The sequence below is a fragment of the Natrix helvetica genome, assembly GCF_964273705.1.
Source record: "Natrix helvetica genome assembly, contig: HAP1_SCAFFOLD_430, whole genome shotgun sequence".
Classification (NCBI taxonomy): Eukaryota; Metazoa; Chordata; class Lepidosauria; order Squamata; family Natricidae; genus Natrix; species Natrix helvetica.
Genome location: NW_028113355.1, coordinates 183 through 14,361, shown reverse-complemented (window position 1 = coordinate 14,361; position 14,179 = coordinate 183). Strand labels below are relative to the sequence as shown.

General features: G+C 46.6%; 1 protein-coding gene across 1 annotated transcript; it reads left to right on the top strand.

The window, feature by feature from the left end:
- Nucleotides 1-2,566: 2,566 nt before the first annotated feature.
- On the top strand, nt 2,567-11,377 carry LOC309382417 (putative ubiquitin carboxyl-terminal hydrolase MINDY-4; the record flags this gene model as incomplete). Its single annotated transcript, XM_081971937.1, has 5 exons — nt 2,567-2,610; nt 4,245-4,303; nt 5,577-5,686; nt 9,141-9,257; nt 11,289-11,377. Coding segments are annotated over 5 exons (419 nt in total), but the record flags the coding sequence as incomplete, so codon positions are not given.
- Between the last annotated feature and the right edge of the window lie 2,802 nt (nt 11,378-14,179).

The window sequence follows — 14,179 nt, the reverse complement described above, 5'->3', positions numbered from 1 at the left end:
TCTTTGGAGGCTTCTCTAATGCCTCCAGAGGATGAAAAACAGCCAAAAACCAAGGCCAAAAATCGGATGAGCTGATATAGGGCAAGGCCTCGTGTGCTCTTAGAAATGTCCCCGCGTGCCATAGGTTCGCCATCACGGGTTTAGGGCTTCCTGCCTGAGAATGGGTTGGACTAGAAGGCCTCCAAGGTCCCTTCCACTCTGTTATTCTGTAATTCTGCCAAATCAAGCTATGTTTTGCAATTGACGGATGGGAATTTTGTCAATGCCGATGGTGATCAAAGTGGTATTCCGGATATATTTATTTCTATTCCACAATGAGGCCTGTCAGGACAAGAGGCAACGGATGGAAACTAATCAAGGAGAGAAGCAACCTGGAATTAAGGAGAAGCTTCCTAACAGGGAGGACAATTAACCAGTGGAACAGAGCCACCAGAAGCTGTGGGTCCTTCAATGCTGGAGGTTGGACTAGACGACCTCCAAGGTCCCTTCCAGCTCTATTCTGATGGTCTGAATCTTTCTTTTCTTGAACACCATTCCTATTTTTATCCTCGTAGTGAAGAAGCAAAGACAAAAACAGAACTGTGGAAATGAACCGCTGGCTAAGAAACAGACATCCTCAAGGAAAGTCTGAATTTCTAGATTGCGGCCCACAGCGCCAGGATTAGAGACGGGTGGCATCTCACAGCGGAACCTATTTTTATTGGGTGTCAATCATTTTACCTCCAGCTTCATCATGATGGGGCTTTTCCACACCATGTTGGGCTGCTCCTTCAGCCCTGAGTCATCCCATAATACCAGTGAGTCAGTCTCCATCCCGCGTTGTACATGGAGTTATTTTCAACCTGAGTCATCTTTTCTTGACTCTATTCCTTATGTTTTCCTGGCCGTCAGCAAAGAAGGTTACCTTGATCTTCGATATGGCACATTTTCTTTTAAACTTTTCCCTCCCTCCCCATCCCTGTTTTTCCCCTTCTCTCCATCGTCTACTGCTCCCCTTTGCTCCCCTTCCTTTCCTCTTTCTCTCTTTCTAATTTTCCTTCCTTCCTTCCTTCCTTCCTTCCTTCCTTCCTTCCTTCCTTCCTTCCTCCTTTCCTCCCTCCCTCTCTTCATCCATCCATCCATCCATCCATCCATTCTTCTTCCTTTTTCTCTCTTACATTCCTTTCTCTCTCTCCCTTATCTTCCTTCCTTCCTTCCTGTCTCTCACCCTCCCTTCCTTCATTTATCTCTTTCTTATCTTCCTTCCTTCCTCTCTCTTTCATCTTCCTTCCTCCCTTCCATCCTCTCTCACTCTTCTTTCCTTCCTCTCTCTCACCCTCCCTCCCTTCCTTTCTCCCTCTCTAATTTTCCTTTCTTCCTTTCTCTCTCTCATCTTCCTTCATTCGTTCCTTTGTTCCTTCTTTCCTTCCTTCCTTTTTCTCTCTTATCTTATTTTCTCTCTGTGTGTGTGTCTGTTATCTTCCTTCCCTTCCCTCTCTCATCTTCCTTCCTTCCTTCCTTCCTTCCTTCCTTCCTTCCTTCCTTCCTTCCTTCCTTCCTTCCTGCCACCCTCCCTCCCTGATGGAGCTAGAACAAGTATAATTTGGGTAAACAATGTCCACATATGAACTGCCTAGGATACAAGTAGTCTCTGACTTACAATCACTTGTTTAGTGACCAAAGTGAGAACGACACTGAAAAAAGTGATGTACAACTACAGGCTGGATTGTTTTCCTCACTGGTCCAAAGCATATATATCGGAATGGGAGTTACAGCAAGTCCTCGACCTACAGCAGTTCATTTAGTGACCATTTGAAGTTGCAACAGCACTGAAAATAAAGTGGCTTATGACTGTTTCCCTACATACCGCTGTCGCAGCCTCCCTGCATGGTCACATGATCAAAATTTGGGCGCTTGGCTCCTGACCTCTATTTACAGCACTTGCAACGTCCCGAAGTCACGTGATCTCCATTTACGACCTTCATTTATGTTGGCTTCCTGCAAGCAAACTCAGTGGGAGAAGCTGGATTTGCTTAGCAACCATGGTTAAAACAAAGGAAGTCATAACACTGGGCGCACCTCACTTAGCAGCCACCTTGTTTAGCAATGAAAATTCAGGCCCTTATTGTGATTGTTAGTCGAGTACCTGTACAGGTAGTCATTGACCTTTGAACCCACTAATCCCAAAATTTATCTTGCTAAAGCAAGGCATTTGTTAGATGAATTTTGCCCCATTTTTTCCCCCATTTATGAAGTGAATCAGTGCGGTTTGTTAAGTGAGTCACACGGTTATTAAGTGAATCTGGGCTTCCCCATTGACTTTGCTTGTCAGAAGGTTGCAAAAGGGGGCACTGCAACTGTCATAAGTGTGGGTCAGTTGCCAAACATCTGAATCTTGATCAAATAACTTGCAAGGATGCTGTGACGGTTGTAAGTGTGAAAAATGGTCACAAACCACTTTTATGTTTAGTGCTGTTGCAACTTTGAACAGTCACTAAACAAACTGTTGTAAGTCGAGGACTTGCTGTAACTCCCATTCCGATATATGCTTTGAGCCAGTCCAGCATTCAAGGACGTTAGGGCTAGCATGAAGAAGTTGGCTCTGTTTCTCCAGGATAATGAAGAAACATTGTAAAGGTGTTGTACTTTAAGGAAAAACATGTTTTGTGTAGGGGAAATTGGTTGTTGTTGTTGTTATTAGTTGCGAAGTTGTGTCCAACATATTGTGACCCCATGAACAACTTTCCTCTAGGCCTTCCTGTCCTCTACCATCCTCTGGAGTCCATTGAAGCTCACGTCTACTGCTTTGGTGACTCAATCTAGCCACCTCCTTCTCTGTCCTCCCCTTCTTTTGCCCTCCATCTTTCCCAGCATGAGTCTCTTCTCCAGGGAGTCCTTCTTCCTTCTCATTAGGTGGCCAAAGTACTTGAGTTTCCTCTTCAGGATCTGGCCTTCTAAAGAGCAGTCAGGGTTGATCTCCTCTAGGACTGACCGGTTGGATGGCCTTGCAGTCCAAGGGACTCAGTGCAGGAGTCTTCTCCAGCACCAGAGTTCAAAGGCCTCCATTCTTTGACGCTCAGCCTTCCTTATGGTCCAACCTTCACAGCCATCCATTGCAAGTGGGAAAAACAGCCCCTTAGATAGCAAAATAAAAAAATAAAAAATGATGCTTTCAAATTGGGGTGTTGGTGAAGACTCTTGGGAGTCCCTTGGACTCCAAGGACATCATATCAGTCAATCCTGAAGAAAATCAACCCTGATTTTGATCTTTGGAAGGACAAACACTAAAGCTCAAATACTTTGGGCACCAAATGAGAAGAGAGGATTCCTTGGAGAAGACCCTGAGGTTGGGAAAGAAGGTGAAAGGAGAAGTGGATGACAGAGGACGAGATCCAAGGGACTCACAGGAGTCTTCTCCAGCATCAGAGTTCAAAGGCCCCCATTCTTTGGCCCTCAGTCTTCCTTATGGTCCAACCTTCATAGCCATCTATTGCAGCTGGGAAAACCATCGCCTTGACTATAGGCACATGTGTTGGCAGGGTGATGTCTCTCTGCTTTTGGACTTGGTTTTTGGAGTCGGTACGTCCCAACAACTCTCTAGCTAACTAACCTGTTCTGACAGAGGAAGTTGCTTGAATGGGCAGAGAAACCTCTCAATTCCACAAGGAAATTTGCCATGACTCAACTTCCGGGCACGTTGCATAGAGAGACTTAAGGAAGATAATTTTGACTTCGAGGTGCACAAGATTAGCTGCTATGGTAATGAGAGCTGATATCCACCAGATAATATTTGGAAGTGGCTCAGACAGCCTAAGCATAACAATAGTCAACAAGGACTGGCAACTTCTGCACAAAGGTTAAAATACGAATTGCAAATGTACAGCGAGAATTGATTTGGAAAGTTTTGGAAAGTAGAATACTTTAACATCCCTCAAAAAACCCAGTAGCCTTCTTCCAAAGAGACTTTATAGGAGTAACTACTACATTAGTAGTTACTAGTAGTTACTAGGAGTAACTACTACATTAGTAGTTACTCATGGGCTGAGGTCCACCTGATGACGTTTCATTATACAGTGAGTATGAAGTTCTGGGAATTAAGTTTTCTCGCTCCTGCCTTCAACATCGAAAGTCCCAGTCTCTGAAATTGGCTCACCGGATGTTTTGAGCTTTTAATCCTCCATTCGTTTTTGGTTAAACTCACCTAAATCTAGCCACGCCTGCGATCAGATTTGACCATGTGATTGTTCCATCTTGTTTCATTTCAGAAGATTTCCCACCACCGCCTCCAGGAGAGAACAATTTCCCAGGGACATTTTGGAACTAGGTCAGTTCTGCATTTGGTAAAATATCTGCTGCAGCTTTTTTCTCTTCCGCGGCAAATTTAAGATGGTGGACTTCAATTCCTAGAATGCCCCTCTGCGCATGGGGCATTCCATCTCCGAAAGGAGGGAGGGAGAAAGGAAGGAAGGAAGGAAAAGCAGGGATGGAGGAAGAAGACATGGAGGAAGGGAGGAGCGAGGGAGAAGAAAGAAAGAGGGAAGAAGGAGGGAAGGAGGAAAGAGGTATGAGAAAGGTGGAAGGGAGGGGAGGGAAGAAGGAAGGGAGAGCAAGGGTGGAGGAGGAAGAAGACAGAGAAGGAGCAAGGGAGAAGAAGAGGGAGGGAGGAAAGAGGTACAAGGAAGGCGGAAGGTGGAAGGGAAGGGAGGGAAGAAGGAAGGAAGGAAAAGCAAGGGTGGAGAAAGAAGCAGACAGAGAGGGAGGAAGGAGCGAGGGAGAAGAAAGAGGAAAGAGGGAGGGAGGAAAGAGGTAGGTGAAAGAGAGGGGAGGAAGAAGAAGGGAGGGAGGGAGGAAGAAAAATCAGGGTTTGAGGAAGAAGAAGACAGAGAGGAAGGAAGGAGCGAGGGAGAAGAAGGAGAGAGGGAGGAAAGAGGTACAAGGAAGGCAGAAAGTGGAAGGGAAGGGAAGGTGAAATGGAGGGAAGAAGTAAGGAAGGGAAAGCAAGAGTGTTCTTTTTCCGGGCCGTTTTCAAGCTCTTTTTCAGGCTGTTTATAGGCTCTTTTTCAGGTCATTTTTCAGGTTGTTTTCTGGGCTGTTTTCAGGCACTCCGGTGCCCCCAAAGATGCACCGAAAACGGGAGAGCAGCTGGCGACAGCGCGCATGCCCACCGTGAGGGCTCTGCGTGCCACCTCTGGCATGCGTGCCATAGGTTTGCCATCACGGGCCTAGTCTATTGTGCCAGTGATATATAAGGGATAGCTTATGGCTATCCGTGTTGCCCGAACTCTGCTGGCGGTATATTAACTAAGGTGGCTAAGGATGTCATAACCCATTTCATGTTACCTATTTTCCCAGTGTGTTTCATCTCAAAGAGATAAAAGAAAATCAAGTTTTAGTTTAAAAGAAAAAAGAAGAAGAAGGCTGTTTTTAACTTTGAATATTAAAATGCAAACCCTTGGATATTGAAGGACTTTCAATTATGGAGTGGTTTGAATGTACAAAATACAAATAGAATTTCATGCTCTTAATAGGCCATAAGATTCTAATAGATTACTGCCGCGTCTGTTCAAAATGTTGACCTCTTAATTTTCACCTACTAGTTGATGTCGAGGATGAAGAAAGCTGGGAGTATGTTGGGGAGGTCCCTGAATCATTGACTCTACATTCGTGTCACGTGACAACCAAGCCCATTGATTTCAATCTTGCAAAGGTGAGCTGGGCATTAAGTTTGGCAAAGGAAAGGACAGGATTTGAATGGGGGGAGGGGAGTAGGGGATTTCTGGAAGTTTGGCACTTACACCCATCAACAGACACATAGATATAAATAATATTTACACACCATTCAAAAGAAAGAATAAAAAGCCAAGAAGGAAACAAAAAGACCAAAAAACAAACAAACACCCCTATCTTCTCTAGCATCTAACAACAGATAAGCAGGGATTAATACCAGACAAACAGTCCATGCAGAAAGCAATACCCTAATCAACATCAAGGAGAAAATCTCTCCCTCGCCAACACTGCCAGGGCAAGCTATTGTATACAAACAGCCACAAACTCACTAACCGGATGATGTTATCTAGCCGGGTCATGAAACATCTGCAAACAAAGAACTAAGCTCAGAGACCATTAAGGACTCCACAGAATCTGAAAGACATATCTGGTCAGCTCCCTTTTGTTCTTAGCTAAATTATGTGCCAAATTATAGGAGAAGAGCAAGCAGACCCTGGGGGAGGAGTCAAGCAACTCACCAGTCTAGAATCGTTACGTTACCACAAAAGGTTTAAGTCTAATGCCCAGTGGTGGGATTCAGCCAGTTTTGACCGGTTCGGGCAAACCGTATGCTAATTTTGCATCTGGTTCGCCGAACCAGTTGTTGAAGGGAAAGCTAGCTCCACCCACCTCTCCACTCCCAGGAGTCTCCACATGGCCCGTTAATCCTGCCGGGTAAGTACAAGGCCCCGCAGAGCGCCTGGGTGGACAAAAAATGGGCCTTCTGGAAGTTCTGGATATCCGAGCCCAGTGAGGCCGTTTTCGCCCTCCAGGAGTCTCAGGGAAAGCCTCCAAAGCTTGGGGAAGGCGAAAACGCCCCCCTCCCCTCTCCCCCCCGTGGTGCAGGAGACCGAATAGGCCACGTCTACCATGGCCACGCCCACTCAGCAACCAGGGCGGAGAACCGGTTGCTAACATTTTTTAGCCCCACCGCTGCTAACCATGTTCCTAATTTAACCACCGCCATGATTCCGTTCACAAATGTAGCAATGGGCCAAACTCACTTAATACATTTCTCACTTAGCAACATGAATTCTGGGCTCAATTGTGGTTGTAGGTCGAGGACAGCCTGAGTTCTGAAAATCGAGCTACAGGTAGTCCTCGACTTACAACCACAATGGACCCCAAAACTTCTGTGGTTAAGTGAGAATTCCGTTGACTCTTATCCGGTGACGAATTTCTGACCACTGAATTGACTCTTGTGATTCTTGTGATACGATCAATAAGTCATGTTAACTGGAATTTTTCCTTCCCGACTAAAATTGGCCTGTAAATATTGATTGACAAATTGCCTTTATAGACAGTCCGCGACTTAAAATTATTCTTTAGCAAGCAATTCAAAGTCACAACGGCGCTGGGGGAAAAAAAAGAGGTGAGTGATGACGAGTTTTCACACTTATAAACATAGCTGCATTCCCATAATCATGTGATCTGAATTCAGGAGCTTGGCAACTGGCATGTACTTATGACAGTTGCATTGTCCCCAGGATGACCCTTTGCAAGCTTCCCAACTGGATTCTCACAAGACGGATTTTCTAAGTGCATGATTTACTTAACCCCTGGAGTGATTCGCTTAACAATCGGAAAATAATTGCAAAGTGAGGCACAACTCAGTTAAGGACTGCCTTGCTTATCAACGGATATTTTGGGCTCAGTTGTGGCCATAAGTTAAGGACTACCTTCTAAATCGGAGAGCGTGGGGCGTTTTGAATTTCAGGGGAGCTCTTCCACCGGGGGCTATTCAGCAAATTAAAATTTTGCATCTCTGTTGAAGCTAATACAGATAGTTACAACCTTGAGTGACAACAGTTTGTTTGGTGACAGGTCAAAGTTATAAAGGCTGTGAAAAAAAGTGACATCACCATTTTTCACACTTATGACCGTCGCAGCATTCCTATGGGCCATATGATCGATATTCAGACACTTGGCAATTGCCTCATATTTATGACGGCTGCAGCATCCCGAGGTCACGTGATCCCCCTTTGCAGCCTTTCGAAAAGCAAAACCGATGTGGAAGAGAGATTCACTTAACAACCATGTTCCTAATTTAACCACCGCCATGATTCCGTTCACAAATGTAGCAATGGGCAAAACTCAATACATTTCTCACTTAGCAACATGAATTCTGGGCTCAATTGTGGTTGTAGGTCGAGGACAGCATGAGTTCTGAAAATCGAGCTACAGGTAGTCCTCGAGTTACAACCACAATGGACCCCAAAATTTCTGTTGTTAAGTCAGACATTTGTTAAGTGAGTTTTACCCCATTTTTCTTGTCAATGTTGTTAAGTGAATCACTGCGGTTGATAAGTTAGTAACTTGGTCATTAAGTGAATCTGGTTTCTCCGTTGACTACGCTCGTCAGAAGGTTGCCAAAGGTGATCACCTGACCCCGGGAACGCTGCTGGGAGTTGTTAAGAGAGTTTTGACCCATTTTACGACCTTCCTTGCCACTGTTGTTAAGTGAATCACCGAAGTTGTTGAATTAGTAACCCAGTTGTTAGGTGGGTCTGTCTTCTTCGCCGTTGACTTTGCTTGTCATGAAGGAAATCACATGACCTGAGGACATTGCAACCATCGTAAGTACAAGCCAGTTGCCAAGTGTTTGAATTTGGATCACGTGACACATGGGGACACTGCAACGGTCGTAAGTGTGAAAAATGGCCAGTCACTTTTTTCAGTCCCGTTGTAACTTTGAATGAATTAATGTAAGTCAAGCTGTATGTTCTCCAGCTTTATCTTCCCTGTGTTCAACTCCCAACATAGTAAGAGAAGGAGGGAGACTGCATTCCACACATACTGTCGGCTGAAGTTGGATCTCAGATTACTGCAGAAGGCTTGGGAGGGGTGCACCTCATAGGGGAATGTGATTTATGACACAGACTGAGGGGAGGGGAGAAACGGGTAAAGTTTAGCTCTAAAGCAAACAAAGCTTAGATTTGACTGCGAAATGATCTTGCCTATGATGCTCCTAATAATTGACTAGTTTTGAATTGAAACTTGACTGGATACTCATGAATCAATTAGGGCATTTTAAAGAAACCTTACAGACAGTCAGATCTAAGCTTTGTTTGATTTATGGCTGAACTTTACCCTTGTTCTTTCCTTCCCCTCAGTCTGTGTCATAAATCACATTCCCCAAGGAGGTGCACCTTTCCCATGCCGGCTGCAGTAATCTGAGATACGACTTCAACTGACAGTATGCATGGAACGCACTCCCCCCCCCCGTTTCTCTCACTATGACAATGTTGGGAGTTGACACCCTGATTTAAAATGGCGTCTCTCAATCTCTGTCCTGTCATTTTAAGTATTTCCCAAATTAAAATAGCATTTTCTCCCTCCATCTTTGCTGTTCTTCTTATTGCCTCACCCATTTTTTCTTTCTTCTATTAATACAGGACCTAAAAACTCTGCTTTTCGGCTCCGGTTTTGGATGCTTCAACGAAGAATGGAAAATCCAGAGTTTTACGTTCAACGAAAACCCGGAGCTGAAATACGGGATCGTGCAGAAAAAGGTAACCTGCAAGAGAGTTTCCATTGTACAAGCCTTTCTTGTTTTTTCTTTGAAGACGTTTCGCTTCTCACCCAAGAAGCTTCTTAAGTTCTGATTGGATGATTGGGGGACGGAAGGATTTATACTCCTTGCAGGCATCTTGGTCATTTGCCTCCTTTTAGAGAGTCATTGAGGCCACTTGGAAGCTTATTTGTGTCCTCAGATCCACATGGTGGAGGATGGAAGGACTTATATTCCTTGCAGTCATCTAGTCATTCGTAGTCTCTCTTGAGAGTCGTTGAAGCCACTGTCACCCTCCACCATTCCATTAGAACTGGAGAAGCTCCTTGGGTGAGAAGCGAAACCTCTTCAAGGAAAAACAAAGAAAGTTTAGTTGCTTCTTGAAAAAACCACCTTTGGGACAAATACACCCTGGACGACTGAGAATCTAACCATAGACACTTTCCATTGTACAGGTGATCCTTGACTTACAACCTTTAGTTTAGTGACCGTTTAAAGTTAAAATGGCACTGGAGAAAGTGACTTATGTCTGCTCCATACACTTAATGAAGGTTTCAGCTTCCCCGTGGTCACGTGGTCCAAATTCAGAAACCTGGCAACTGACTCATATTTATGACGGTTGCAGCATCCCGGGGTCACGTGTGTAAGCAAAGCGCATGCGTGGAAGGCCAGGCGCATGCGTGGCAAACCGGAGGTAGCAAAATGTGAAACCCACAATCCCCTTTTTACGAACCTCCTGGGGAAGCCAGATTCACTTAACGACCGTGTGACTGATTCCACAGCTGCAGTGATTCACTTAACAACTCCAGCAAGAAAGGTCATAAAGTGGGTCAAAACTCATTTAACAACTGTCTCACCTAACAAATGTTGGGCTCAATTGTAAGTCAAGGATGTGTACCTGCGCATCTGTTTTTTTCATCCAAAAGCATTTTTAATGGATCAATAAATGCCCTGCCAGGAGGGGTGGGAGATTGGGTGGAGGAACCCTTCCAGCCCCCCCTCCCTTTCTCCCCCCCCCCCAACCCTCCAAATCCTAACCGAGTTTTACTGTACAACCTGACCCCTTTTTAACAGGATTTTAAGACCATCAACCAAACGCGGAGAGAATTTGATGATGAAGATGTTATGTGCTATTGTAATTGTATTGATATATAGTTATATTATTAATAGTGTTGGGATGAATATTATAACAAATAGGTGGAACCCGAGATCTCCCACTTTGTTGGAAATGAAAGGTAATGTAAATAAAACACCCTAAAAGACGCACCGGTGTATAAGAGGCACCAAGATTTTGAAGAGGTAAGTAAGAATAAAAAGGTTTTGTCCTCCCCGGCCCCCAGGAGCATTTTGTAGGATTCAGCAGGGATGAGGGAAGGCAAAAATGCTCCCGTTTTTACAAAAAACGGGCAGAAAATGGGCCATTTTTTGCATAAACGGGGGCATTTTCCTTCCCCCAGCCCTGCTGAGGCCTGCAGGGTGCTTCTGGGGGCTGGAAACAGGCAAAAACGCCTCCGTTTTTGCAAAAAAACCTGTTTTTTAGCCATTTTCTGCAAAATGAGATGCGGGGACGGGGCTTCAGGAGGCCAAAAATGGCTGTATTCGGTGTATAAGACACACCAACATTTCCACGCTCTTTTAGGGGGAGGGGAAATGGGGCATCTTATACTCCAAAAAATGCAGTAAATAAAACATGGGGGGAGGGGGAAATCCCATCCTCTGTGGCTATTTCTCTCCCCCTTAATATTTCGACCATCAGAAAACGCCAACACTTTCGGGTTTGGACGCAAGACAAAGCCACCACGTTATCACCACCACCCTGGCTGGGCCTCTTCAGGAAAAGGTCCAGGGACCTGAAGTTTTAATTAAGAACCTGGCAGGGTCAGGACTCATTGTATCTACGAGGGTCACCGGACAAGCGTCCAAGGACAGCCGTGGCCGGGGGGAGGCCATCAGCCAGGTGAAAGAGATCCAGGCTGCAGAGGAATTTTTTCACACGTATTGTTTTCCTCCGTTCTTTCCTGGCCTCTTCCAGGGTGGGCCGTGCGGGGTCCTGGCAGCCGTTCAAGCCCACGTCCTCCAACATCTTATCTTCGGTGACAGTAGCCGGAATAACACGGTTGGGTAAGTCGCCTACGTTCCCGAGGGCCCCAATGGTTTTCCATTCTCCTTCAAGGGAAATTCCCCCCCCCTCTCTATTGTTGTGGGGGGGGGGGGGAAATGGGGGTGATCCTACTTTTGACCTCCCTGGTGGGGTTGAAAAGGGCAACCCGCGGAAGTCATGCGGATTTCAATTCAGTCCAGAATAGAGCTGGAAGGGACCTTGGAGGTCTTCTAGTCCAACCTCAAGCAAGAGGCCCTATACTAGTGATGGTGAAGCTTTTTCTTATGCCCTGCCAAAATTGCACATGAATACGTGCCCACTTAATCCGCCCCCCCCTACATGACCCCTCTCCAGACTCCGGAGGCTTTCCTGAAGCCTAGGGAAGGCGAAAACCGTTCTCCCGTCCCCACGGTGGCCCCAGAAGCCAGAAATTAATCCTTTCTAAACTTCCGGTTGGGCGATTGGGGTCGTTTTTCGCCCTTCCCTGGTGAAATGCCTCCCCTGGCCCCCCCAGAAGGGCAAAAAAATCAGCTGGCTGTTGCACACATGCATGCGAGAGCTGACTGCTGGCTTGCCACCAAATATGACTGCGCATGCCACCTGTGGCACGCATGCCATAGGTTTGCCATCACAGCCTTATATAATCTGAGCCTACAAGTGGCTGCCCAGTCTCTTCTTAAAAACCTCCAGTGATGGAGCACCACAGGTGAGTTGCCCCCAGTTCAGCGGAATCAGTAGTGGCGCCAGTGGGAAGCTCCGCCTACCCGCCCGGACACTTCTGTGTGCGCAAAAGCTTCTCTGCATGTGCAGAAGCATCGTGCGCATGAGCAAACTGGTAGTAAAACTGGTGCAAACCCACTACTGTGGAGCACCCACAACTTCTAGAGGCAAGTAGTTCCACTGGTTGATTGTTCTAACTGTCAGGAAATTTTTCCTTAGTTCTAAGTTGCTTCTCTCCTTGATTAGTTTCCACCCATTGCTTCTTGTTCTGCCCTCAGGTGCCTTGGAGAATAGTTTGACTCCCTCTTCTTCGTGGCAACCCCTGAGATATTGGAAGACTGCTATCATGTCTCCCCTAGTCCTTCTTTCTCTTAAGCTAAACATACCCAGTTCCTGCAACTGTCGTTCTTACGTTTTAGTCTCCAGGCTTTTAATCATTTTAACTGCTGCGTTTTTTCCAAAGTCTCAACATCTTTTTTCTAACGTGGTGTCGAAAACTGGATGCAGTATTTCCAGGTGTGGCCTTACTCAAGACTTATAAAGCAGTGCTAATACTTCACGTGGTTTTCATTCTCCAACTCTGTTTAATGCAGCCAAGGATGGCAGAGAGGCGGAGGGAATAGAGTTGAATTATCCGTGTGATAATTCGTGATTGTTCTCTGCTTGCCTTTTGCAAAAGGCAGGTGGTCACAGAGCTGGGATGAATTTAAGGGACAATTTCCAAGTGAAAGGAATCTTGGGCGGGGAGTGACACTCTACTGATGCAATTTAACCCAATCTCATAACCCTAACCGTTAACCCACTAGCCCCTAACCCTTAAAGTTAACCTCTTAACCCTCAAAACTCTAACCATAGCTCCAATGCCCTCTCCTCTAACCTTAATCCCTAAATATTAACCATAATTTAACCACAGCCCTAACTGTAATCCCTAACTCTAACCCCTAACCTTAATCCCCCAATCCTCCTAACCTACCCTGTAACCCCAGCACCTAAACGTTAACCATAACCTAACCATAACCATAAATATAATCCCTAATCTTAACCTAATCCCAATTCTAATTCTTAACACCTAACACCCAGCACTGTAACTGTAACCTCTAATTCTAATACCCTAACCTTTAACCTTAATCCCCCTAATCCTCTTAACCCTAACCTTTAACCCCATCTCTAATGCCCCTAACTCTAACCTAAACGCAACACTAACACCCCTGACTCAACTATGTAGCATCCTCAGTGTTAGAAGGGAGTGGGTTTTGCAGAATGGAGGAGGAGGAGGAGGAGGAGGAGGAGGAGGAGGAGGAGGAGGAGGAGGAGGAGGAGGAGGAGGAGGAGGAGGAGGAGGAGGAGGAGGAGGGGAGGAGGAGGAGGAGGAGGAGGAGGAGGAGGAGGAGGAGGAGGAGGAGGAGGAGGAGGAGGAGGAGGAGGAGGAGGAGGAGGAGGAGGAGGAGGAGGAGGAGGAGGAGGAGGAGGAGGAGGAGGAGGAGGAGGAGGAGGAGGAGGAGGAGGAGGAGGAGGAGGAGGAGGAGGAGGAGGAGGAGGAGAGGAGAGGAGGAGGAGGAGGAGAGGAGGAGGAGGAGGAGGAGGAGAGGAGGAGGAGGAGGAGGAGGAGGAGGAGGAGGAGGAGGAGGAGGAGGAGGAGGAGGAGGAGGAGGAGGAGGAGGAGGAGGAGGAGGAGGAGGAGGAGGAGGAGGAGAGAGGAGGAGGAGGAGGAGGAGGAGGAGGAGGAGGAGGAGGAGGAGGAGGAGGAGGAGGAGGAGGAGGAGGAGGAGGAGGAGGAGGAGGAGGAGGAGGAGGAGGAGGAGGAGGAGGAGGAGGAGGAGGAGGAGGAGGAGGAGAGGAGGAGGAGGAGGAGGAGGAGGAGGAGGAGGAGGAGGAGGAGGAGGAGGAGGAGGAGGAGGAGGAGGAGGAGGAGGAGGAGGAGGAGGAGGAGGAGGAGGAGGAGGAGGAGGAGGAGGTTGCTTTCTTGCAGACATTTCATGACCCCACTAGATAACATCATCGGTGCTAGAAGGGAGTGGTATTTGCTCTATGTTTATATACCAGTGAGTTGCCCTTCAGGGTTGGTGCTCTCTGAGTTTGGCTGCTTTCTTACAGGTATTTTA